At 43.3% G+C, this 26,960-nt stretch overlaps 1 protein-coding gene across 4 annotated transcripts in view; it reads left to right on the forward strand.

Annotated features, from left to right (window-relative positions):
- The window catches only part of LOC147035662 (ADP-ribosylation factor-like protein 6-interacting protein 1), a 31,836-nt gene continuing 4,876 nt past the window's right edge, over nucleotides 1–26,960 (forward strand). Inside the window, exons 1-4 of one of the 4 annotated variants that reach the window (XM_085846216.1) lie at nucleotides 1–224; nucleotides 21,722–21,855; nucleotides 26,117–26,236; nucleotides 26,375–26,495. In XM_085846216.1, coding sequence (XP_085702342.1) covers nucleotides 183–224; nucleotides 21,722–21,855; nucleotides 26,117–26,236; nucleotides 26,375–26,495 — 417 coding nt within the window. In that variant the 5' untranslated portion in view covers nucleotides 1–182. Of the gene's footprint in view, nucleotides 225–15,701; nucleotides 15,753–18,286; nucleotides 18,488–21,721; nucleotides 21,856–26,116; nucleotides 26,237–26,374; nucleotides 26,496–26,960 lie in introns of those variants that run through there. The other 3 variants (XM_085846225.1, XM_085846234.1, XM_085846205.1) reach the window with 3 other exon arrangements.

The raw sequence follows: 26,960 nt of genomic DNA on the forward strand, positions 1-26,960 counted from the left end.
AGAAGACTGAGATCCTGAAGTTAAATCCGATTGGAGGATCTGCTGCGCATGCGCACAGGAGGGGGTGACACAGGCGCGGTTTCTGACGGCTGTTGCGATCGGAGGCTTTTGTTCAGATTTAATCTCTCGGGTCGTGTATTTTGGTCCGTTCATCTTTATCTGAAGAGAGCTGTTTTGTAACAATGTCTGCCACGGGCGCGGATCACAGGACGTCGAGTCAGAAGGTAAATTACCTCATGGTTTCCGTGTTGTGGGGCCGGTTTGGACGTTTTGTCAATGACTTTCATTGTTTTTCCCCCAATCCCCATGTCTGGTGGTTATTGAAATGGTGTTTTGTGCGTGTTGTTAATGCTTTTTATAGTGTACGTGCATTGAAATGTATGACGTCATGATTTATTTAATTTTTATTTATTTATTTATTTTTCTCCTCACCAGCTTGTGTTTGTTTATTGATTTGAATGTGGTGAAAGAACCGAAGTGCCAACAAAAGCAGTATTAAATTGACTAGTACGTGCAAAAAAAAAAAAAGAATTGTGACGTCAAAGCACCATGTCCTGTCATTGGTTTGGTAAATAAATGGCCATAACTTGGGAACCACTTGTCTGATTAATATCAAACCTTGAAAAGGCACATCCTCAGGTCCCCAGCAATATAACTGGCAAGTTTCAATGAGATCGGACCAGTGGTTGTGGAGAAACTGCGGTCACAGACAGACAGACACACAGAGATTGCTGGAATTGTAGATAGATATTGGTGATTGTGATGGGAATTTGAACAAGATGTTGGCTCGTCGAAGAGTGAGGGTGACACAAGGTGAAAAAGGCAACGTGTTGACAGGAGGAGAGCCCCAGGTGTGCACACCAAGGAAGGTAATCAAGAGAGACGGTGACGGAACGCAGGAACCTTCGATGTGGGTAAGGGGGCTGGCAGGAAGGCTGAGAGGTGAGCACACTCACCTCTAGGCTGTCTAGCCTGGGTTCGAATCTCGACGCAGCTGTAAACTGTCATCCCGGTGTTTCGCAGGTACGAGGAGTCATCGATGTGTGTGTGCCGTCCCCTCGGATGGCCGGTAAACTGGTGCCTCGTTTGCCATTTGTTGGTGCATGTTAAAGATCTCACCATGGCCTTCGTGAAGAGTAGGCGAACTATCGCCGTCATTCTGAACAAATGACCAATTCCCACCTTGGATATAACTTGGAGTGCACTGTATCGGCTACATGATGCTATCCCGCAGCATTGTGACTGCCTCGTATTGTTTGACATACTGAGTTTGAGGGAATAGTTACAGGGAATTGCAAGGAAATTTTTGTTCTGGAGGAGGCCATTCGTCCCATCATGGCTGCACCGCATCAGCTCGAGATTTTATCAATTCGTCGATACCTCCTTACCTTGGTGTGCAGCCTTTTGGCTGCTCCACTGGTACTCGTTTCGCCGACCTGGGAAGGATGATGGGCTGAGTCAACCCCCTGGTGTGAATTCAACGGTAAACGGTGCTTGAACTCAGGACCCGAGGATCCCAAACTACCACCCGAACCCCGAAGCCAACACCAGGTTGGCGTTGGTGCTAGGCCAGGCTGAGCCAACACCAGTGTGCCTTTTCTGGGTTTTTTTGTTTTTGTTTTTGTACTATTTAAACGAGCATGAGAGCTGGCTCTCTCCCTGCAGAAACCAACATTCCAAACACCAAAAACTATCTGCGTTGTCGTCCGATCCTTCCCCACCCCCCCCCCCCCCGGTTGACTTTTGACTTTTTCAAGTTCACCCATTTGTCTTGGTTCAAGTGGTGAACTTGTCAATGGCCTTGGAGTTTGCATTGCATGGGACTAGGATGAGCTTATGACTCTGCTTCTCATTCTCTGCTTCTCATTCTCTGCTTTATTATTCTGCATTGAATGGGATTATCCATATCCATTACTTGATTCCCTTTATTCTCTTTTAACCCCAACGAGCCTTTCACCAAATGTCCTTGTCTTGCCATGGAACGCAGCGAGCTTTCAGGATAGTAGGAGTCCTTTGACTATATATACTTGTGTGGCTCGGCTCGCTGCGCTCGCCTCACCACACGCCGCTGTGTTAAGAACACCTCATTGCCATGTAACCGCCATTAAGCCATGTTATTAAGAACACCTCATTGCCATGTAACCGCCATAAAGCCATGTTATTAAGAACACCTCATTGCCATGTAACCGCCATTAAGCCATGTTGTTAAGAACACCTCATTGCCATGTAACCACCATTAAGCCATGTTATTAAGAACACCTCATTGCCATGTAACCGCCATAAAGCCATGTTATTAAGAACACCTCATTGCCATGTAACCGCCATTAAGCCATGTTATTAAGAACACCTCATTGCCATGTAACCGCCATTAAGCCATGTTGTTAAGAACACCTCATTGCCATGTAACCGCCATAAAGCCATGTTATTAAGAACACCTCATTGCCATGTAACCGCCATTAAGCCATGTTATTAAGAACACCTCATTGCCATGTAACCGCCATTAAGCCATGTTATTAAGAACACCTCATTGCCATGTAACCACCATTAAGCCATGTTATTAAGAACACCTCATTGCCACATAACCGCCATTAAGCCATGTTATTAAGAACACCTCATTGCCATGTAACCGCCATTAAGCCATGTTATGAAGAACACCTCATTTCCACATAACTGCCATTAAGCCATGTTGTTAAGAACACCTCATTGCCATGTAACCACCATTAAGCCATGTTATTAAGAACACCTCATTGCCATGTAACCGCCATTAAGCCATGTTATTAAGAACACCTCATTGCCATGTAACCGCCATTAAGCCATGCTATTAAGAACACCTCATTGCCATGTAACCGCCATTAAGCCATGTTGTTAAGAACACCTCATTGCCATGTAACCGCCATAAAGCCATGTTATTAAGAACACCTCATTGCCATGTAACCGCCATTAAGCCATGTTATTAAGAACACCTCATTGCCAAGTAACCGCCATTAAGCCATGTTATTAAGAACACCTCATTGCCATGTAACGGCCATTAAGCCATGTTATTAAGAACACCTCATTGCCATGTAACCACCATTAAGCCATGTTATTAAGAACACCTCATTGCCATGTAACCACCATTAAGCCATGTTATTAAGAACACCTCATTGCCAAGTAACCGCCATTAAGCCATGTTATTAAGAACACCTCATTGCCATGTAACGGCCATTAAGCCATGTTATTAAGAACACCTCATTGCCATGTAACCACCATTAAGCCATGTTATTAAGAACACCTCATTGCCATGTAACCGCCATAAAGCCATGTTATTAAGAACACCTCATTGCCACGTAACCGCCATTAAGCCATGTTATTAAGAACACCTCATTGCCACGTAACCGCCATTAAGCCATGTTATTAAGAACACCTCATTGCCACGTAACCGCCATTAAGCCATGTTATTAAGAACACCTCATTGCCACGTAACCGCCATTAAGCCATGTTATTAAGAACACCTCATTGCCACGTAACCGCCATTAAGCCATGTTATTAAGAACACCTCATTGCCACGTAACCGCCATTAAGCCATGTTATTAAGAACACCTCATTGCCACGTAACCGCCATTAAGCCATGTTATTAAGAACACCTCATTGCCACGTAACCGCCATTAAGCCATGTTATTAAGAACACCTCATTTCCACGTAACCACCATTAAGCCATGTTATTAAGAACACCTCGTTTCCACGTAACCGCCATTAAGCCATGTTATTAAGAACATCTCATTGCCACGTAACCGCCATTAAGCCATGTTATTAAGAACACCTCATTTCCACGTAACCGCCATTAAGCCATGTTATTAAGAACATCTCATTGCCACGTAACCGCCATTAAGCCATGTTATTAAGAACATCTCATTGCCACGTAACCGCCATTAAGCCATGTTATTAAGAACATCTCATTGCCACGTAACCACCATTAAGCCATGTTATTAAGAACACCTCATTGCCACGTAACCACCATTAAGCCATGTTATTAAGAACACCTCATTGCCACGTAACCACCATTAAGCCATGTTATTAAGAACACCTCATTGCCACGTAACCGCCATTAAGCCATGTTATTAAGAACACTTCATTGCCACGTAACCGCCATTAAGCCATGTTATTAAGAACACCTCATTGCCACGTAACCGCCATTAAGCCATGTTATTAAGAACACCTCATAGCCACGTAACCACCATTAAGCCATGTTATTAAGAACACCTCATTGCCATGTTATTAAGAACACCTCATTGCCATGTAACCACCATTAAGCCATGTTATTAAGAACACCTCGTTTCCACGTAACCGCCATTAAGCCATGTTATTAAGAACATCTCATTGCCATGTTATTAAGAACACCTCATTGCCATGTAACTGCCATTAAGCCATGTTATTAAGAACACCTCATTGCCATGTAACCACCATTAAGCCATATTATTAAGAACACCTCATTGCCTTGTAACTGCCATTAAGCCATGTTATGAAGAACACCTCATTGCCATGTAACCACCATTAAGCCATGTTATTAAGAACACCTCATTGCCTTGTAACTGCCATTAAGCCATGTTATTAAGAACCCCTCATTGCCATGGAACCACCATTAAGCCATGTTAAGAACACCTCGTTGCCATGTAACTGCCATAAAGCCATGTTATTAAGAACACCTCATTGCTATGTTATTAAGAACACCTCATTGCCATGTAACCACCATTAAGCCATATTATTAAGAACACCTCATTGCCATGTAACCACCATTAAGCCATATTATTAAGAACACCTCATTGCCATGTAACTGCCATTAAGCCATGTTATTAAGAACACCTCATTGCCATGTAACCACCATAAAGCCATGTTATTAAGAACACCTCGTTGCCATGTAACTGCCATAAAGCCATGTTATTAAGAACACCTCATTGCTATGTTATTAAGAACACCTCATTGCCATGTAACCACCATTAAGCCATGTTATTAAGAACACCTCATTGCCATGTAACCACCATTAAGCCATATTATTAAGAACACCTCATTGCCATGTAACTGCCATTAAGCCATGTTATTAAGAACACCTCATTGCTATGTTATTAAGAACACCTCATTGCCATGTAACCACCATTAAGCCATATTATTAAGAACACCTCATTGCCATGTAACCACCATAAAGCCATGTTATTAAGAACACCTCATTGCTATGTTATTAAGAACACCTCATTGCCATGTAACCACCATTAAGCCATGTTATTAAGAACACCTCATTGCCTTGTAACTGCCATTAAGCCATGTTATTAAGAACACCTCATTGCCTTGTAACTGCCATTAAGCCATGTTATTAAGAACACCTCATTGCCTTGTAACTGCCATTAAGCCATGTTATTAAGAACACCTCATTGCCATGTAACTGCCATTAAGCCATGTTATTAAGAACACCTCATTGCTATGTTATTAAGAACACCTCATTGCCATGTAACCACCATTAAGCCTTGTTATTAAGAACACCTCATTGCCACGTAACCACCATTAAGCCATGTTATTAAGAACACCTCATAGCCACGTAACCACCATTAAGCCATGTTATTAAGAACACCTCATTGCCATGTTATTAAGAACACCTCATTGCCATGTAACCACCATTAAGCCATGTTATTAAGAACACCTCGTTTCCACGTAACCGCCATTAAGCCATGTTATTAAGAACATCTCATTGCCATGTTATTAAGAACACCTCATTGCCATGTTATTAAGAACACCTCATTGCCATGTAACCACCATTAAGCCATATTATTAAGAACACCTCATTGCCATGTAACTGCCATTAAGCCATGTTATTAAGAACACCTCATTGCCATGTAACCACCATTAAGCCATGTTATTAAGAACACCTCATTGCCATGTAACCACCATTAAGCCATATTATTAAGAACACCTCATTGCCATGTAACCACCATTAAGCCATGTTATTAAGAACACCTCATTGCTATGTTATTAAGAACACCTCATTGCCATGTAACCACCATTAAGCCATGTTATTAAGAACACCTCATTGCCTTGTAACTGCCATTAAGCCATGTTATTAAGAACACCTCATTGCCTTGTAACTGCCATTAAGCCATGTTATTAAGAACACCTCATTGCCTTGTAACTGCCATTAAGCCATGTTATTAAGAACACCTCATTGCCATGTAACTGCCATTAAGCCATGTTATTAAGAACACCTCATTGCTATGTTATTAAGAACACCTCATTGCCATGTAACCACCATTAAGCCATGTTATTAAGAACACCTCATTGCCATGTAACCGCCATTAAGCCATGTTATTAAGAACACCTCATTGCCATGTAACCGCCATAAAGCCATGTTAGTAAGAACACCTCATTGCCATGTAACCGCCATAAAGCCATGTTAGTAAGAACACCTCATTGCCATGTAACCACCATTAAGCCATGTTATTAAGAACACCTCATTGCCATGTAACCGCCATTAAGCCATGTTATTAAGAACACCTCATTGCCACGTAACCGCCATTAAGCCATGTTGTTAAGAACACCTCATTGCCATGTAACCACCATTAAGCCATGTTATTAAGAACACCTCATTGCCATGTAACCGCCATAAAGCCATGTTAAGAACACCTCGTTGCCATGTAACCGCCATTAAGCCATGTTATTAAGAACACCTCATTGCCATGTAACCGCCATTAAGCCATGTTGTTAAGAACACCTCATTGCCATGTAACCACCATTAAGCCATGTTATTAAGAACACCTCATTGCCATGTAACCACCATTAAGCCATGTTATTAAGAACACCTCATTGCCATGTAACCACCATTAAGCCATGTTATTAAGAACACCTCATTGCCATGTAACCACCATTAAGCCATGTTATTAAGAACACCTCATTGCCATGTAACCACCATTAAGCCATGTTATTAAGAACACCTCATTGCCATGTAACCACCATTAAGCCATGTTATTAAGAACACCTCATTGCCATGTAACCACCATTAAGCCATGTTATTAAGAACACCTCACCTCCACATCGTTAGGATTCCTGCTGTGCAATTCAAACCACCTCACAAGTCACGATGAAGACCGGCTTGTTTTAATTAAGGATTAGTGCATAAGTTGCTGTGTCGTCATGATTTACACCAAGCAGGATTCAAACATTTATTTTGTAAATCTCATTGTACTATTTGCGATGGATTTACATTTTTATAAGCAGTTTAATTCAAAAAAAAATAAAATTCCCCCAAAAATAAATGATACTTTTCGGATGAACACAAGTGAGAGCAATGTGCAGCTTGGAAGTTTGGTACGATTTCATGAAGGTTTGAGAGAGGAGCTCAGTGACAACACAACAGGTGACAGACGCTGCACAGATATATATATATATATATATATATATATATATATATATATATATATATATATATATATATATATATATATACTAGTACGTGCCCATAAAAAAATGATAATAAACCACACAGGCAGTTTCTTCGCTCTCGAGTGCCCGTACGTGCGTGACCCGGAAGTTCGATATTCGCAATTTATTTTTAATACCCAATTATTCAATTGGCGCCAACGTATTTTACCTTTTCGCAAAGTCGTGGCAAGGAAAAACAAAAAGAGAAGAGAGAGAAAAAATTTACTTCCTGGTTCGGAGCATACCAGCACTCTGATGTTCCCGAAATTTATACACCGTCTAATATGAAAACGATCATAAGTTTGGCCATTGTGTTTATCTATAAATGCGCATAAGAAATCGAGAAATTATTAGAATACACGAAGTCATCACTCTCCGGAAGCCCGTACATTGTAACCCGTAATGGGGAACGCGGCTGTGCTTCCCTTCCCCATCGGCCACACCCACGCAACAACGTGTCTTCCCATTGGTTGGTAAATAAATGGCCATAACTTGGGAAGTACTTGTCCGATTAATATCAAATCGTGAAAAGGCACATCCTCAGGTCCCCAGCAATATACCCGGCAAGTTTCAATTAGATCGGACCAGAGGTTGTCGAGAAACAGCGGTCACACACACAGAGATTGCTGGAATTGTGTATATATGTATATGTATGTATATATATATATATATATATATATATATATATATTGTTGTGGTCGGGTGAGAAGACCACGGGGGGGGGGGGGGGAGCTATCTTGGGATCCCACCAGACTCCCTGGAATTGCAGGCCGGCACACACGGATAAATTCCGTGACGCAACGAGTTGCTAACCGACCGTGAACACAAATAACTCTACCACGTGATTTAGGGTCCTCCGTCTAGTTAATCTGGTTACCTAAACAATAACCATGTGATCTAATTACCGGGGGACATACCCTCGGTACGCCTTGTCCAAACCGGATCACTTGATCAGATGCAGCCGAGCGACACTGCCAAGGACATACCGGCTGAAAGGAACGGATCGTTAGGATACGAACCATGCTGGATAAATGAAAGAAAAGACAAAAACGAGCTGGGAACATTTCTACAAAGGAATTTATTTATAAGCAGGCGAGGAAAGATATGTGGTACTGTGAATATCGCTTTTATTGTTGTCTGTTGCAGGAATAGGAAGAAATGTGAAAGGTGCGGCAATATACAACCAACTTACAAAGGCGCAGACAGAGCAGATTAATCCCGATATAATTCTTGTACACTGTTAACTTAAACGACGACAGGCGCCACAACACACGCACACAACCCGATGAAGAGAAAAAGGAGGAGAGGAGATGAGGCTAACGGCCTCATTACCTTGCGTGATTGCCCGATCGTGCCACCAATACGTTTTGGGGCGATTCTCCGCTGGGCGATACCTCCCTGACAGCTGGTGCGTCGTCTCTTGCTTTGTGGCATTTTGTGCAGCTAGCGTCGATCCAGAGAATGGGACACGACCAGTGGGCGTGAACGGAGGGACTTGGGTGGAGCCAGAAGCCAATGGGTGGAGACAGAGGCAGAGTCTGAAGCAAGTGGGCGGAGAAGGGCAGCGAATTGGTAAAGAAGGGTCGAGCCAGCAGGCGAATGTGTCGGTTGTCCATCCCAAGCCAGACAGAATGAGCTGACAGGAATGAAGAAATGAACGATGATTGAACGACGACTCGGACGACTATTCCTCTCCTCCGCCCCACGACCCGTCCTTTTATAGATCCGGTGGTGTGGGGCGGGGGCGAATGCCCAAAGCAATTTCGTCACCCGAATCGGGTGCTCTGGTTGGGCCCCGGCCAGCACGCGAGCTGGCTGCCAAGACCGGAAGCGGCTCCACTTCATTTCTGGCCAGATGGTTCCAAGCTGTGGAATCATCTCGCTCTGAGCACCGTGACATGAATCTCCTTACACCGAACCCTGTGATATGAATCGCTTTGCACCGAACCCAGTACTGTGCCCCGGTGACCCGCGTTTGGTGCTGGTCAATGGGGAACCACACGGCCCGAGCGATCCGGCCGCACAGCATGCCTCTGCATGGAGGTGAAGGTGCAGAAGGATGTCTGCCATCCACGGGAGACATTTGTGGCCGTCGTGATGAGCGAAGACCGACGGTAAGATGTTATTGTAACCCCATGCCCAGACCCGACCAAAGATGTGTTTTTTTGTGCCTCGTTCTGCACGATGATAAAGTATCACGGCTGCGTGCGAGTCTGCCATTGTACACGTGGTCAGCACCGTGTAACCTGTCTGCCTGTCCTCGTTGAAGTTAACAGTGTACAAGAGGGTCCACCCGCCATCGAGCATGCCCCATACAGTGCGCGCGGTCCACCATTAAGCACGTGGCCAGCGCGCGGGTCCGCCCGCCATCGAGCATGCCACGTACAGTGCGATGATAAACCACCCCGGGGCCATGCGTGGGTTTGCCGCCCTGATCAATGTCATGAATTCAGGGAAAAGATTGGATAGACACAAGTATTAAATGTGGATTCGGATTGGATGGAGATAGATATCATTATTAGATGGTGATTTGGAAAGGGCGGGGCCACGTGCGCTTTTCAAGTTGCCAGCATTTAAGGTGCCGTTTCTCCCATCTCCTCGGTATATGTTCCGTGCAGCGTGGGCGTCGTGTTGGGTGAGCTTTCTGTCCATTGGGTTGAAACTACCGCTGCACGTGCGTTCGGCAGGCTGCGATTTCTGCAGAGGGGTGTCCAGCGTAATGCCTGATTGGCCTTCGCTGAGGACCCATCTCACAGCGAAGGGTACACGTGGCTGGTGTTTACCTCAGGAATAAAAGTAGAAAAAAGAATAGGAATGAGTGTGGAGATTTAATCAGACCGAGCTATGAAGTTTACACAACGCACTGTCCCGTTGTCCCGAAAGACAAAAGGGAAGGGTCTGTCTGAACGTATATTAATGGAATAACTGTCTCGGGACGGCTGTATGATGGTTGCCATTGCTTTGGAGGGATGCAGTTCCGAGAACCGCAACAATAATATATATATATATATATATATATATATATATATATATATATATATATATATATATATATATATATATATATATATATATAAAATAAAGAGGTCCCTGTGAGAGCCCAAAATGGGTCCTCTTAGTGGTAAAAGTTGTTGAATCCTCTGGCAAATCTCTTCATGTCTGAGTTTGTCTTGGCAGATGGTAAACCTTTCATGACGTCATAGGGTGTGCCTCCCTGCTGTGTTTTCGAGCCTCTGGGACCTGCTTGCTCCACCTCACTTGTCATTGTGTCTGCAGGCTGTCGGCCTAATTGATATCTATTTGGGAGGCAGCAATGCAAGTCTACCTGCTCGTGCACTGCTGGTATCCATGTTGGAACATCTGCCTGGTTATATTTACATCTGTGGGAACACTGTGTTACCTGCTTTCTTACGAGTGTTTCATGTAATGCACCGTTCCGTTTGTCACGTGTTACCCATTAATTGATGGTTTTTCTATTCTTTTCAGGTGTTTTACTTACGAAATCTAAAGATTTCGTAAGTATATTGATCACTTCCGTCCTCTGTTTGTGTGTTTGTTTGTCGGCACGATAACTCGAACGGAAGAAGCTACTAATGTCAAATTACACCACGTGATTCAGGAAGGTGATGGCTAGTGCTGATTAGATTTTGGTCAAAATCGGTCAAAGGTCAAGGTCACAGTGAGGTCAAACGTCCAAAACATGATAACTCGAGAAAAGTTACCACAGGTATTGTTGACGGAGCGTGAGTTTGGAAGATCGAGGTAAGTTCGGCGGAATTTGTCAATTTGTCGAGTTACGGCTGTTTTAAAAATTTCAGTGTTATAAAATGATATTAAATAATTCCGTAAATTCCTGTGGACAAATGGAGTATTTTTGCTTTGCTCGACGTTACGAGTTCGTTTTAACTTCAATTTTAATTTTGTCTTCGGTTTTTGCGATCGCTTAGGATGCTTAACACTGGGTTGTCGAAATTCTGGTAAAAATCTGATGTTTTGGAGATGTTTTAAGATTGTATAAAAATATTTCACCCGCTGCGTCACGGCTCGTCATGTGGCGCAGCACGCTCGAGCAGATTCGTCGTTGAGTCACGGAAAGGTTTTGCGTGTGCGCGCTGACGTCATCGCTCTCACCCAGCGTCCTTTCGAGTTGGGGGGGCCGTCGAGTGTGACCTTTACGTTACGTTAATCCGCGGTAACTCGAACGGAAGAAGCTACCAATGTCAAATTACACCACGTGATTCAGGAGGGTGATGGCTAGCGCTGATTAGATTTTGGTCAAAATCGGTCAAAGGTCACAGTGAGGTCAAACATTCGATTTTTGATGGTTTGGTACAGAATCATCGTAGAAACTTGGTTTGCGTCGCTACCTTCTCTCGAGACAGCTTTTATTAGACAAGGTCAGAGGTCAAGTTGACGATTTAGTAAGTACCAGTCTATGACTGCTTTTTTTTTTGTTGTTTGTTTGTTTTTTTTGCTTGTATATTTATTTAATTGTACAACCTCTTGAGGCTGGCCTTTTGAGATGGATGGTAATTTGTGGACACCACTTAAGTTTTCTAGTTTAATTTCCAGCAGTTTCCTCCGATTGTTCTTGATGGTTTTTATTTATTTGTTTATTTTGTGGCCATCAGATTATATGCAGGGTAACGGGCCAACACTAACCCTAATTCTGACCCTAACCCAAAACCCCAACCCTAGCTTTTAAGAGTAGGTTACACCAAAGATTTAAAATCTATTGGTGTGGGGGTAGACTGCCAGATCTCAGGATACTAAGCAGGTCGACACCCCATAGAAGCAGAGAACGGAGCCCATCTAACTTGAGTGTAGCATGGTCAGGACTGGCTTTTACCTTCGGGGGGGGGGGGGCGCATGCATTGAATGTATGTATTTGTCTCTCTTGATTTGAATGTGTGAGGACATTAACTTGTGTGTGTGTGACTTTCAATTTATAATTTGTATGTGTGTGCATTAGTACATACGTGCATGTGTGTGAGAGAGGGAATGAGGGGGGCCGGGATGGGTGTGCTAATCTATTTTTGGTGGGATTAATATATGATCGGCAACATGCAGCAAAGTTTAGATTTATAATTTAAATATTAAAATTAAACAAACACAAATAAATACCCACTCATAAATAAGGTCAAACAACAGCAGAAATACAAAGATAACTGTTAACATTGTATTGTACATGTATAAGCAGGGAGGTGAGAGTTCGAGTCTTGCTCTCGCCTCCCTGAAATTAAAATGAGGCTGAAATAAGCAGCACGTGTACTTGTATAGTTCATTCCTTCTTTGTCATGGTTCTAAATGACTGTGACTGTTAAATCACAACCAGCTCTGTGAATTTATTCTTTATCATATGGCTCTTTGTTGTCATAAATCATCTATTTTGTCATCTTCACATAATTTATTCATTATCAACATGGAAAAGACCATTCCCATCTCTCGTACATTGAGAACATAATGGAATACACGGTTCAATTCACTAGCGCCATACGGCGGCTCCGCACGCGCACCACACTGAATGGACTCAAAATGGCGTCAAATCGTTAGTTGTCGCTACTCTCTCTATAAAGGGACTCTAGAAAATATAACCCCACCCCACCCCCTCCCTTCCCTTTACTGAGGAGTAAGAGATGGCTCCAAGTTTTTTTTTTTTTTTTTTTTTTTTTTTTTTTTTTTTTCTCACTTGGGCTTTCTGAGTGTTTGTTTATGCATGTGTACCTGGTTTTTGTGGACAGCTTTGGGTGACTCACTCTTGAAGTTATGTGATTCATTTTGTGTGCAGCCTATGGCTGCAGGTTTCCATCATCGGCAGAGGGTGCTGCTCATGCTTGATCATAGATTTATAGATCGTACCGCATGGCCTTGAGTTCATCCTGTTTATGGAGGATTTATTTTCCAGGAAAGAATAATATCGAGCTGTTAAAGAGAATCCCCTTTATCAAAATCTTGGCTTTAAACGAGTCAAGAAAGCTGCTTTTGTAAGTTGCACATAATGTGATCCTGGCCCCATTTAGGCCCAAAGGAGTTATTACCTCCACCACCAAAGGTGAAGGATGTTTTGTTCGCCCTTGTTTGTTTGTGTGCAGGATATCTCAAAAAGTTGTGGACGGATCCGGATGAAATTGTGGGCACGTTGGTTGTGTGAGAAGGACGAACTGATTAGATTTTAATGAAGATCCAAATCCGGATATTGATGGGAATTATTTAATTTCCAAAGTGATTCTTCACCATTGAGAGATGGGGCCAAAAACACATAGTACTGTATAGCATGATATTTCAAAAGGGTATTGATTGGGCCCGATATGTTCTCGTGGATCAGGCATTATGTGGCGGAGGTATGCGCTCCACCGAGTGTCCTTGTAGTTTAAAGTGCGAGGTGTCAATGTGTGCGTCGTCTGTTGGAAGTAACTTGATCCGGGTGTCCCATCATCTGCTGGCAGTAGTTGGTGAACTTGAAGAATCCCACGGTGGTTTTTCGAAGAGGAGCTGTACCTTGCTCTTCCATGAGCCTTGCTCCTGTCAAGAAAAGAAAATAAACACAGCTGCCTCCTGTGTCAGTTAGTGCAGGAATTTGTAATTTGGGCAGGGTACCAGCGATAGCTCGCCTTCTCTTCACAAAGGACACCGTGGGATCTTCAACGTCTACCAACTGATGCCGATGGATGGGACGCCTGTTTATCGTGCATCTGATGGATGGCACACACGTTGACGTCTCGTCCTGCCTGTGAAACGCCGGGATGACGTTTTATAGCTGGGTTGGGATTCAAACCGAGGATAAACAGCTTAGCGGGTGAGTGTGTGTACTTCGAGGCCATCCTGCCAGGCCCAGTTGTGGGATTGTACCATACTAAATTAAAATGTACTTCTCCATCGAAGATTTCGATTTAAATTGGCAGAGAAGGCAGCCACCCAGAGTTTGTGCATCGACATTCTCCTTCCCTGGCCATAGGTCATCAAAGGTGGTCCTGACCGTGCCTTCTTCGCAACCTTTCAGGTATTTTGATGATTTTTTTCATACTTGACCGATTAAATTGTGTTTTGGCTTTTTTATTTATGTATTTATTTATTTTGATTAAATCTTCTATCTATATAATGAAGCAGGAGTTTGTCTGTCCGTCCGTCCCTGAACTACTTCCTCAGTTTCGGGGCTAGTCTCACCAAACTTTCTGGGGTCCGAAGGTGGGTGGGAGGTTTCATAAAAACCTCGATACAATTGTGATTTTGAGTTTCCACCCGTACGAAGACACACACACACACACACACACACACACACACACACACACACACACACACACACACACACACACACACACACACACACACACACACACACACACACACACACACACACACACACACACACACACACACACACACACACACACACACACACACACACACACACACACACACACACACACACACACACACACACACACACGATTCACGAGTTTGGCATTCACAGTTTCGCAATTTACTGCATGTGTAAACATTCGCTGGTTCCATTATGTCTCGATATGATTGAGCTTTTGCGTTTCCTCCCGTACAACGCCGATCTTTCTCCGCGTGTAAACCATTCACGGATTCGGCAATTTCTCAATCCAACTGAGATTCCCGGCTTCCACCCGGCAGTTGCCACAATTTTTTTCACACGTTCGTGGATTCGGCATTTACAGTTTTGCCATTGACGGTGAATAGAAACATTATTCTCACCACCTGGTGTGGTCAGCTGCAGTAAGTTTGATTTTACTTTACCCCCAAAAAGATCTTTATGAAACATAATTTGTGATAGTCTGTCACAAACTGGCTGTCCATTCCTGACGGACTGAAGGTCCCATCCGTATGGTTACCTCTCGTGTACAAAAAAAAAACAAAAAGTTTACTTTTTTCTGACTTTTACCTTTTTCAAAATTATGCAGCTTGAGATTAAATTTGTGATGTATTGTAGTGCACGTACTCATCAATCGGCCGTGTAAATATTCCTTACAAGACCGTGTACTTGGTAGTTGTGATTATTTCCTTTGCACAGTTTCACACCAAAAGAGATCATCCAGGCCGATGGCACGTATATTGATGTCGGAAAGATCCAGGCGCATCTGCCAATGTTTAAATTTACCTTCCTCTGGTTTTGTGATTGGTTGTAGTCTTGTTGCCTTCCACTGTTTGAGCCAAGGTAGTCTTTGATAATAAAGAGGAGTGTAATGTTGAGCCTGGACGCAAAGAGGATTTTTGGATCAGGACATGATGTGTGATCTATCCTTCGGGCCTTAATGACGGGGTACAAGGTACTAAGTCAGTTTCTCAAGGTAATGTTTTTGATAACAAGTGTTTTGCTAATCCAATCAGAAGGAGACCCAGAGGTCATGGGTGTCGTCGATGTCGTACGCCTCCAAAAATGGAAATTTCAGAGATAATTGATAAACTTGAAGGTTTTTATGATGGAAAGGTTTTTCATGATTTTTATGCTCTTCTGAAGTCATGTTCCAAACAAGTCTCAGCTAATATCTGGAGTTTAGAGAGTTCATACATGTGCTTGTTTTTTGACCAAAACTTTTTTGTAGCAGGGTTCTGGTAAAGAAGTCTACTCCCAAAATTGATGGGATCCACGAGTTCTTAATTTGTGATTATTTTTTATTTATTTTTTATTTTTTTTCCAGCAAGCAGGTAGATAGGCTTTGGCTCGGCTTCATTCTATTTTTAAGGATACTAGTGCAGAGTTTATTACCAGATAAAGTTGGGGAGCGAACCCCATTGAAGGTTTATTTCACTTTCTCCAACACCATAGGACAATCCTTATTCAATTGTGGTAAATTTCTTAAAACTTTGTGTAGATATTGCAAAGGACATTTTGGAAACTGATTGTGAATGTTCGTCTTCCCCTTTTTTTATCTGGTCCTTGTGGACACTTAGTTTCTGGGGATTTGAATATAATTAGTGATCGTAAAATTAAGGATCTGCTGAAAATTGGAGCTAAATATAGGGAACCAGTAACTCAACCTTGGAGCGCCATTAGGTCTTTAATTGTGGATTTTGTCTCTAATTTTGTTAACTTAAACTTGGTACACCTTCTGTTATCTGTAAACAGTTTTAATGCATGGTTAAATAATAGAGTTGTGGGAGCCTTGGATAATAGGATTAAGTTTTTTAGTTGTTGGGGCTTGCTTTCACTGGATCAGTCAAAAACAGTGTTGAACAAGCTGAGTGTTCGTAAAGACATTCGGGATCTCCATGACAGCTACGTAATAGCTCCAGTAGATCAGGCTGTGAATAATTTTGTTGTTTGTAAAACGTTTTTTGTAGAGGTTTTATTAAGAGAGTTTGGTATTAAAACTGTTAGTTTCACTCGTATAGGAAATAGCACATATTTTCCTTGTCATAAGTCACTCCAAGATATTATCTCTGAGCATCAGGAAGTTTTGGTTCATAGTTTTGATGTTCAATGTAAAGAGGTAAATCTTTGTATTCCTTGACTTTTCTGGGTCCCAAAGCTTCATAAGAACCTATGCAAGTATAGGCTTATGGCAGTTGCCAGGTAGTGTTCTACCAAACGGTGATCAGTTATTTTTAACTCGGGCTTTCCAGTTGTTGGAGAACAGTTCAGGAAATATTGTTTCGTAATTGAGAAGAATTCTGTTATTAACACTTTCTGGAGCATTAATTCTTCCTACGAGTTCTTCGAGAGAATTAGAATCCTCAACATCAAGTCAGTTGAAGTTTTTGATTTTTCAACTTTATATACAAATTTGGATTTAGTACAAGTGAGGGATTCACTCTTCCAAGCGATTGACAAGGTTTTTTTTTAACGATTTTAATAAGTGTTTATGTGTCAGGTTTGATGCAGCATTCTTTTACAAAAAATAAATACTCAAGTTTTCATTGTTTTCATAAGCAGAAGTCTCCATAGTCACCTTTAATTCAATTTTGGATGGTTTTCGTGTAAACAAGTTCCGATTGCATTGCATTTGATATAATAATCGTGAATTACTTATTTTTGTGAAGTAAATTCTTTAATTAATATTATTGATTAAACATTTTATATACATGTATAGTTTTAAGGAATGGAGGTATTTAGATGAAAATACAATAAATAATAAAAAATTTAAATAAAATACATGATAAATAAGCATTAATATAATTTTTTTGGTGGTTGCTAAGATACGCAGTGCAGTAAGTTAAAATCGGTTATTAATGACAGTTTAAGGCCATGGTTTGATGGAGGTGCTGTGTCATGGACACGTCCACAAAGTAAAGTGTTTTTCGCTTAATATATTATCATATAAAGTGGTGTGTGATGAAAGTTAGTCATATGTAGTAAAACTAACAAGATAAAGTGAAACTCTCATGACAAGGAGTACAATCACAATATTCCCACTTTTCTTCGAAAGCGTGGGAATAAAAAAGTTGTGCGTTGAAAGTTGTGTCCATGTCCTGGACGGTTTTAACAGCCGGTCCAGTCAAAGGGACATTAAACATGTTCAAGATGACTTTATTTATCAGGGAGAAAAAAAAAATGACCACTCGTACCAGGAAATAAAAATAAGACCAATTACTACACTGCGATCCCAAGAAGAAAACCACACGCGTGCGCCCGTTATGAGCAGGCATACCCGGTGTTGCCCAGTCAGTCTTTTCTTTTTCTGGCGGGCTAAAACACTTCCCTCTATCCATTAAGGAATTGTCGGGGATCATTTAATATTACCTCACGTAGCTACATAGGCATTGGCACGATGGAGTGATTTATACAAATTGAAAAACGACCTTTTTTTTTTTTCAATTTTCTTTTTTTGCCGAAAAGGATTTGTCCCTGGTTTGTTGCTGACAGTGTCTGACAATGAAGAGCTCAGAGAGGAAACTATGCACTTTGTTTTGCTCTGCCCTGCCATTTTTCACGCCACCTCACTCAGCCAGATATTTATTCAGTGTTATGGATTTATGCTAACAGCCACCTGGCCGATTGATAGCATCACTCCAGGCAATGAGTCGCATTACGAGTCTGGAAAATGCCCGAGGTCGTCGATCGAGGAGTGAAAAATTGTCACAGGTACAAGGTTAGCAACTCGTGTCATTCCCATTTCCACTCAGGTTGTCATAACTCCCAAAACATTGGAGTGCACACCCTCACACTTGTCGGGATGATTGTGATGTACAGTGCCTTGAGAAAGTATTCACACCCCTTGACTTTTTCAGATTTTGTTGTGTTACAGCCTGAATTTTAAAATGGATTAAATTTATATATTTTTTATCAATGATCTACACAAAATACCCCATCACGACAAAGTGAAAACGTGTTTTTAGAATTTTTTAAAAATTAAAAGCTGAAATGTCTTGTGTCCATAAGTATTCAACCCCTTTGCTATGACTCTCTCCAAATTGAGCTCAGGTGCATCCAATTTCCTTTGATTCTTGAGATGTCTCGACAACTTGATTGGAGTCCACCTGTGGCCAATTCAATTCGTTGGACATGATTTAGATTGAAACGCATCTTTCTATATGAGGTCCCACAGTTGACGGTGCATGTCAGAGTAGAAACTCTACCATGAATTGTCCGAAGAACTCCGAGATAGAATTGTGAGGAGGCAAAGATCTGGGGACGGGAATAAAGCAATTTCTAGAGTGTTGAGAGTTCCCAAGAACACAGTGAGCTCCATCATTAGGAAGTGGAAAGAATATGTAACTACTCAGACTGTTACTAGAGCTGGCTGTCTGACCAAACTGGGCAAGAAGGACCTTTGTCAGGGAGGTGACCAAGAACCCAATTAAATGACCACTCTGACAGAACTACAGAGTTCCTTGGCTGAGAATAGAGAACCTGCTGGAAAGACAACAGTCTCTGCAGCACTTCACAAATCTAGGCTTTATGGGTGAGTGGCCAGAGAGAAGTCACTCCTGAGAAAAAAAGCACATGACAGCACACCGAGAGTTTGCAAAAAGGCCCGTGAAAGACAGAGCATGAGGCAAAATATTCTGTGGGCTGATGAGATGAAAATTGAAAAAACAGACGAAGATTGCTGTTCACCGACACTCCCCATCAAGCTTGACAGAGCTTGAGAAAATCTGCAAGGAAGAATGGGAGAAAAATCCCCAAATCCAGATGTACAAAGCTGATACAGCAAATCCAAGAAGAATTGAAACTGTATTCACTCAGAGAGAGACACACGCACACACACGCACACACACGCACAGCACACACAGCACACACAGCAACCTGCAAGTTAAAAAATTAAGTTTAATCCATTTTAAATTCATGCTGCAACACAACAAAATGTGGAAAAAAAATTCGAGGGGTGTGAATACTTTCTGAATTTGCAACCGGAACAAATTGCTCATTGCGTCTTCTGTAGACCCGTGAACAGCAATCGTGACTTTCAAGTAGAAACTTGGATATGTCACTTAACACAACATTTGCTCAGTGCCCATTGAACATGCTGATTTGACCACTCCAACTGTGCTTGGATTTGTCGCTGTGCACATCTTGGACGACGAGCATGGATCTTTGCATTATGGAGACTCCTCAAGACGGTGCTGACATGTATTCTGCGAGATACAGGGAGTGTTTATAATAATCTGGGTAGTTTGAAACCAATTGGGTCGATGGTCGTGCACATGTATCGGTCCTGAGTGGAAGTCGTTAGCCTGGAATGTCCACTTCTTGGAATATCCCTTGTTGATCGAATGGCTTGATAATGTCATCCCTTAATTTTCTGACAGACATTGCAATGTAATGAATTGTTAAAGAATGCCATCGGTGTGTTTTTGGATGATCCAACAGTCGACACGCTGGTGTCTCGGAAAGACTTTCAAATTTGCTCAGAATGCTTCATGTCCACCTCCAAACACCTACGTGTGTATTAGTTTCACGTGCCGAACGATTATTGCATTTATGAGACGATTACGTAACTTGCAATCGGGTGGCCCATGTTTGGAACCTGGTGAGGCCAAGTAAGTGTAGTTATTGCAACAGAAAATGAACAGTGGGCCGAGCTGGTCCATTTTGTGCTTCTATACTGGAGAAGGGTGGGGACTGTTCGCCATGCCGTGCCCTGATTGGTTGTGAGACCTACGTGTGCGTTCGGCCGAAAGTGGCGACCTGGTTCTGCCGTCATTCGTTGCTCATACGCTGGTGGAATGTGGGCTGATTGGCGGTTTTTGTTGGAGGCAAGAGGTTGGGGGCAGCAGTGGGTGAGCAAATAGAACATAGAGCTGGAGCGAATGTAGCTCCGAAGGAGATGAGATCACTCTCTGACGAGTTGCCAGGCTGGGTGTTCTGTGTCACTCACCCTGTAATCTGCCCTGCACCGCTCGTTTGGCTATTTAAGTTGCCCCCCCCCCCTCCCATGAGATCTCAGCTCTCCAGCATCTCCCATTGGCCTAGTTCCTCCTGTGAATTTTGGTTCTGGTACCTCGAGAGGTAGGCGAGTTGAGTAGTGTACCACTGTACTTATTGATTGTCTCTCCTTTTCAGAATTATGTGCCTTCTGTCTCGTGTGCCCCTATTACATTCCTTTCCATCAGGCTACATGTTTGAGTTCCTGCAAACATCTAGGCTCATGGATGAGTGAAGAGGTACATTGAGATGCAAAAAAGGTAATTTACTGACGATGGAGTACAAGTTGAATGAAATGAGAAAAGGAGGGTGGGAAACTCACGAATCTGCACGGGGTTAGAAAATTCAGCGGCATCGATTGCAGATGACTGGAGATGGTGACGTACTGCTAACCTGGATCCCTGCAGGGAAGAGTGGAATTGAACAGCAAATGGTTGAGAAGAGGAACGAAAGAGTTGAGGTGTGCAGTGAGCTTAGATTTGTGGAGTATAACCAGGAGGAGGCAAGTGGAAGAATGTGTGCGTCCTGGAGTAGCGGGTGAGGTAGTTTTGAGGAAGACTTGGGGGGTCACCGATGCATCCCTGTATCGAAGGTCGTCCCACTCTTCATGTGTTTGAGAATGTGGGTTTACAGTATGTCGTCCTCCGTATGTACGATGGAAATTTGTCGCAATTTTCAGGTCAACATGGAAATGCTTTTGAGAAAGGCAGTCAGGTTTGTCCGTCATTTACAAAAGTACCTTATTTGTACCAATTGGTCTTCCATTGTTCTTATGTTTATGAAAGTGGATGGTGATTGTGAGATTGTTTGAGAGGAATGATAAAATGCCAAACACTTTTGTTTGCCTTTTAACTTTTTAAATTTCCATTTATTTTTTTGCTTGTGTTTGTATTTATTTATTTTTTTGCCTACATATGCTTTATAGCTGAGCTCCTGCACTTTGCCTTTCAGGCAGAGGAGACTGATGTGCTCAAAGAAAAGCTGCACGGATGGCGGGCAGCCATTCTCACTACGGATTGCTTCCTGTGCTGGGAGAAGCTGTACTACCCTGTTGTGCTGCTTGTCGTCGTCTCGATTAAATTTCTGTGCGTACCTCTTCACTGGGTTGGGGGATGGGGGGGGATGAAAGTGAGCAGACGCAAAAGTGGTAAAATGTGGTTGCGGTTCTGCAAAACCGCATGCCTCTAAGCCTCTAAGGCAATGGCACTCAACATACAGTGATCCCAGGCAGTTATTTCGTTAGTCTTCGTGCAGTCAGACCTTCCTCTCACGTCTAGTGGGTTAACGGGATGAAGTGTGTTGCGTTGGGCTTCTTGCTAGGTATAATTACAGAGACATGATAAGTAAATAGGCACCTTAAATTTCTTCATTTCATCTGTACAACATAGATTTACTTAGTGATTTGTACTAATATTCGACTATTTCATTGCAGACACGGGTTCCTGGGTCTTGTATGACAATTAACTGTGCCTCGAACCCAGGGAGCACACAAACTTTCCGATTTTCAAAGAGGACGAATTGTTGGCCATTTGGAAGCTGGAGTCAGCCAGCATCAGATAGCTCAGAACCTTGGCATTTCGCTTTGTACAGTCAATCGGGTGATTGTGCAATTCACCAGCGAGGGCAAGGAATCCACAGCTTCCTGTTCTGGTCGACCTGGACCCTCAGAAAGGAGTCTTCGGGCTGTCGAGCGGTCCACTGAGAAAATTCCCCGTTGCAAGGCAGCAGATGTTGCAGAGGAGGTCCAAGTTAGCTCAAGAACTGCCATGCGGTCCCTTCATCAGCTGGGCTTCTATGGGAGAGCAGCTTGGAGAAAACCTCTTCTTAGACCAGCCAACATTCAAAGGAGAAAGAAGTGGGCTGACAAGATGGCCACCAGACCCTTGGAGTTTTGGCAAACTTTTTTTTTCAGATGAGTCCCAATTTGCTCAATTTTCTGACAGTGGACACGTATGGGTCTGGAGACTTCCCAGTCAAGAGTTATCTTTGAACCGATTGCAGCAGCCAACTGTCAAACTCGGTGGTTTTTCAGTGATGGTGTGGGGAGCAATCTGGAGCACTGGTCGGTCAGAGCTTGTGGATTGTGTTGGTATCATCAACTCTATTACACACATTTCTATCCTTGAGGATGGACGTTTCCCTGTCTTCTCCACTGATGAGATTGTCAAAAACAACATTTCATAGAAGATGGAGCTCCATGCCACACTGCAAAAAAGACCAAAGAATGGCAGGACAGAAATGGGATCAAGCGACTTCCATGGCCAAGTCGGTCTCCTGAGATGAATCCCATTGTACACCTCTGGACCATATTGAATCGAGCTGTGCGGAAAAAGTCCAGGAAACCAACATCACGGGCAGAATTGCTAACCCGTTTACGTGAAGCCTGGGAACAAATCCCACAAGAGAAAATTTCAGAACTCGTTAGTTCTATGTTTGAAAGAGCAAAAGCGTTGAAATCTGCAAATGGAAATTTTACCAAATAGTAGTGTGTGTATTAAAATGGATCAAATGTACTTCAAATGTTAAATAAATTAATTAAAAATCATGGTGTTTATTTACTTCTGTATATCTCGATCTACCATTCTGTTCTGATTTCCATTCCAACCCTTTCCTTTTAGCCATGGTACAAATCAAATCAAGTAAGCAAGCAAACACATTATATGAATAACAAACGTGAAAAACACACCCCCCCCCCGTGAGCGAATCACCATAAGAACGAGAACGCTGCATGACGCACCCTTTCATTCAAATCTGTGCGCCAATTTCCAACCGCATCTCACCTTGCTCACCCCTCGCTCACCAAAAACTCACCACCTCGACCACCAACACCTCCCGCACACGGGAAAATATTCCCACACCTCCTCGTACCTCTGTATCGATACAATTTCCCACTAAACAGAGCTGTGCTGCACGGCTCAGGATATTTGGACCGCATGATGCGGGGACAAGCAACGGTCGTTGGTAGAGCCGGCCACATCTCGTCGGGAATGTTCCGGGTGAGCACATGGAATTGATGCGGCCCTCGTCCAGTCGCCAGGGCGAGAGACGGGCGGCGAAGGGAGGTCGCGAGAAGAGCAATCCGGGAGTTTGGTACGGAGCTCCGGGCTGTCGTGCCAGATGTGTGAATGACACCGCTTCTGGCCCCAGAAGCCCAGCAGGGTGTGGTAGAACCGCTGTGGCCCAATAGAGAAGCAGGATTCGGGTCACAGCACGTCACTCCGGGTCGTCACCCGAAGTTTTCAGTTTCCTCTGGCATGACACCGTGCCCCCCCCCCTGTATTGCATTACACCACACCTCCCACTCCCACACCGAAGACACCAATATTTCTCCCTCCTACCTCCCCCGAAGCGTACTGGGTTGTGTTGGTTGGTCAACTGCATCAGGTATTGCGAGGGCGCTAGTCACAAGGAAAGAGAGCAGATGAGGACTATCGTGTGTGTGTGTGTGTGTGTGTGTGTGTGTGTGTGTGTGTGTGTGTGTGTGTGTGTGTGTGTGTGTGTGTGTGTGTGTGTGTGTGTGTGTGTGTGTGTGTGTGTGTGTGTGTGTGTGTGTGTGTGTGTGTGTGTGTGTGTGTGTGTGTGTGTGTGTATATATATATATATATGTGTGTTTTGGCACCTGTCGTAGCATAAGTTAAGATTGTAGAAGTTCTAACGGGATAAATCTGCTCTGTCTGCTTTTGTAAATTGCTTGCCTTTTGTCGCACCCCACTGCTATCCTCTGCTGCACATAATAATAAAACCCATTTACTGTTCCACATACCTTTCCTCGCTTAATTGTAAATTATTGCGTTGTGTAGAAATGTTCCCAGCTCGTTTTCGTCTTTTCCTTCATTGGTCCAGCATATTTCGTATCCGAGCCAAGCCGGGACATTATCCCACAATGACCTGTTTTCTAGCCGGTACATCCTTGGGCAGTTACGATCGGCTGCATCTGATCCGGTAAGGTGATCCGGTTTGAACAAGGCGTACTGAGGGTATGTCTCCCGGTAATTGGAACACGTGACCATTAGGTAACTGATATTCATTAGACAGAGGACCCTAAGTCACGTGGTCGAATTATTGGCGTTCACAGTCGATTCGTGACCCGCCGCGTCACAAAGTTATTCGTGTGCAACGATCTGTGGTTCCGGAGAGTCTGGGGGAACCCGAGGTAGCTTCCCTCCTCGTGGTCTTCTCGCCCCCGACCCCGGGTCTGCAACAATATTCTTCTTTCGTATGAAGCATAAGGCTACATTTGTTATCATTTGTTGAGGGTACATCTATGCTGCTATCGCAACGGCCCCTGTATATTAGTGTGGGAATTTTTAATTCGTTCATGGTGCTGGAGATAGCTCATGTACTCTTCGTAAAGGACAGAGTGGGATGTTTCATGTCCATCAAGGAATGCCAGCAGACGGGACGTCAAGTTTAACGTCCATCTGAGGGACGGCGCACAAACTCTGATTCCTCTCGCCCTCCTTATGAGGTGCCGGGATGATCGTTTGTAGCTGGGCCGGGATTAGAACCCTGATGAAATGACTGAGGCAAGTGTGCGTACCTCGTTGCCATCATACCAGCCCCGGTAAAAGAAGGTCCGGGTTTCTGAATAAATGAAGCTTCAAGCTGAGCAAATACCTTCTCCAAAGCCTTGTTCGCCGTGAATGCTCTCGTTAAAAAGATTTGACTGCAAAGAGAGCTGATATTATACCGTCTTTGTACAAACCAGAGAATTGGAGGGGTTATGGAGGAGGGACGGCGCACAAACTCTGATGCCTCTCGCCCTCCTTATGAGGTGCCGGGATGATCGTTTGTAGCTGGGCCGGGATTAGAACCCTGATGAAATGACTGAGGCAAGTGTGCGTACCTCGTTGCCATCATACCAGCCCCGGTAAAAGAAGGTCCGGGTTTCTGAATAAATGAAGCTTCAAGCTGAGCAAATACCTTCTCCAAAGCCTTGTTCGCCGTGAATGCTCTCGTTAAAAAGATTTGACTGCAAAGAGAGCTGATATTATACCGTCTTTGTACAAACCAGAGAATTGGAGGGGTTATGGAGGTGGGATCCCTCATTGTGCTGCCATTTGTTGCCAATACCTGCCTTGTTCTTACCTTTCCAGATTTGCGACTTCACTGCGTCGTCATCCCTGGCTCCTTTACTTGAACCCAAATCAATTTATCTTTTGGCATAAATATTTGATAAAGATTATTTGTGCTTCAGTGTGGTTAACTTGCTTGTAAATGAATTAAATGTACATTATCCTTCAACATTTTATCCCTTCAACATTAACAGTGTATTTTTTGGTAACGGACTGCAAACTGTGTAATTGAACCCACTTTTAAATGACGTCATTTCCGTTTGGTTTCCAGGTTGGTGTATTGGCTTGATCCCTCAATACTGACGGGCTTATCAACTTTAGTCATGTTCGTGTGCTTGGCCGACTACATGGTGCCCATTGTCACTGAGCGGTTCTTTGGTCCTGACATGTAGTGAGTGACACATCATGGGTTTCCTGACATTCTGTAACTTGCAGGGTTCTTCATTTCCAACCCCTCGTTTCCTCTGCCCTCCCGCAAGTTTTTCTTTGTCATTGATTTTTACGTGATCTTCCTACTTGGCTCCCTCAGTCTTCATGAGCAGCAGCAGCAACGCTTCCATGAGATCTGCAGCCAGCTGGTGCAGAGCAAGCATGCCACACGGGCTGTCTTCGACAGCTTGTGTACCCTGAGACAGGAACGCCCCAGGATGGTGAGTTTGATGTTCCATTTAGAGAACTGCCAAGCTTCAGTATCCAGGTTCACAGGATGAAAATCTCACACGTGGATTAATTTTTCAGCTCCTGTGCTGATGTGGCTCGGAATGAACTTTTAAAGCTTATGATTCTGGAGATTTAAAAAGCACAAAATGGTGAGGAACAGAGACAATGGGAGATCTGTGGAAGAGAGAGGGAATGGGGGTGGGGAACGTGGGAGAAACACTATGAACGATCCATGGAATTTGGAGGAGGTTGGTTTGGGGTGGATAAACGGGGGTTAGAAAATGTCAATATTTTGGATGGGGGAAGATGTGATTGTGGTGAACAGCTGTTTTGTACAACGGGAGGGAGGAGTGGGATTGAAGAAAGTGTGGGAGTTTGGTCCAGAGGTGGGAAAAAAGAGTGAATGTGAGCAGTGATTCTTGATTTTGGTAGTTACCCCAGAAGGGGTTTTTTTT

The sequence above is a fragment of the Eptatretus burgeri genome, chromosome 1, assembly GCF_056783735.1.
Source record: "Eptatretus burgeri isolate ZD-2024b chromosome 1, Ebu_testis_v1, whole genome shotgun sequence".
NCBI lineage: Eukaryota > Metazoa > Chordata > Myxini > Myxiniformes > Myxinidae > Eptatretus > Eptatretus burgeri.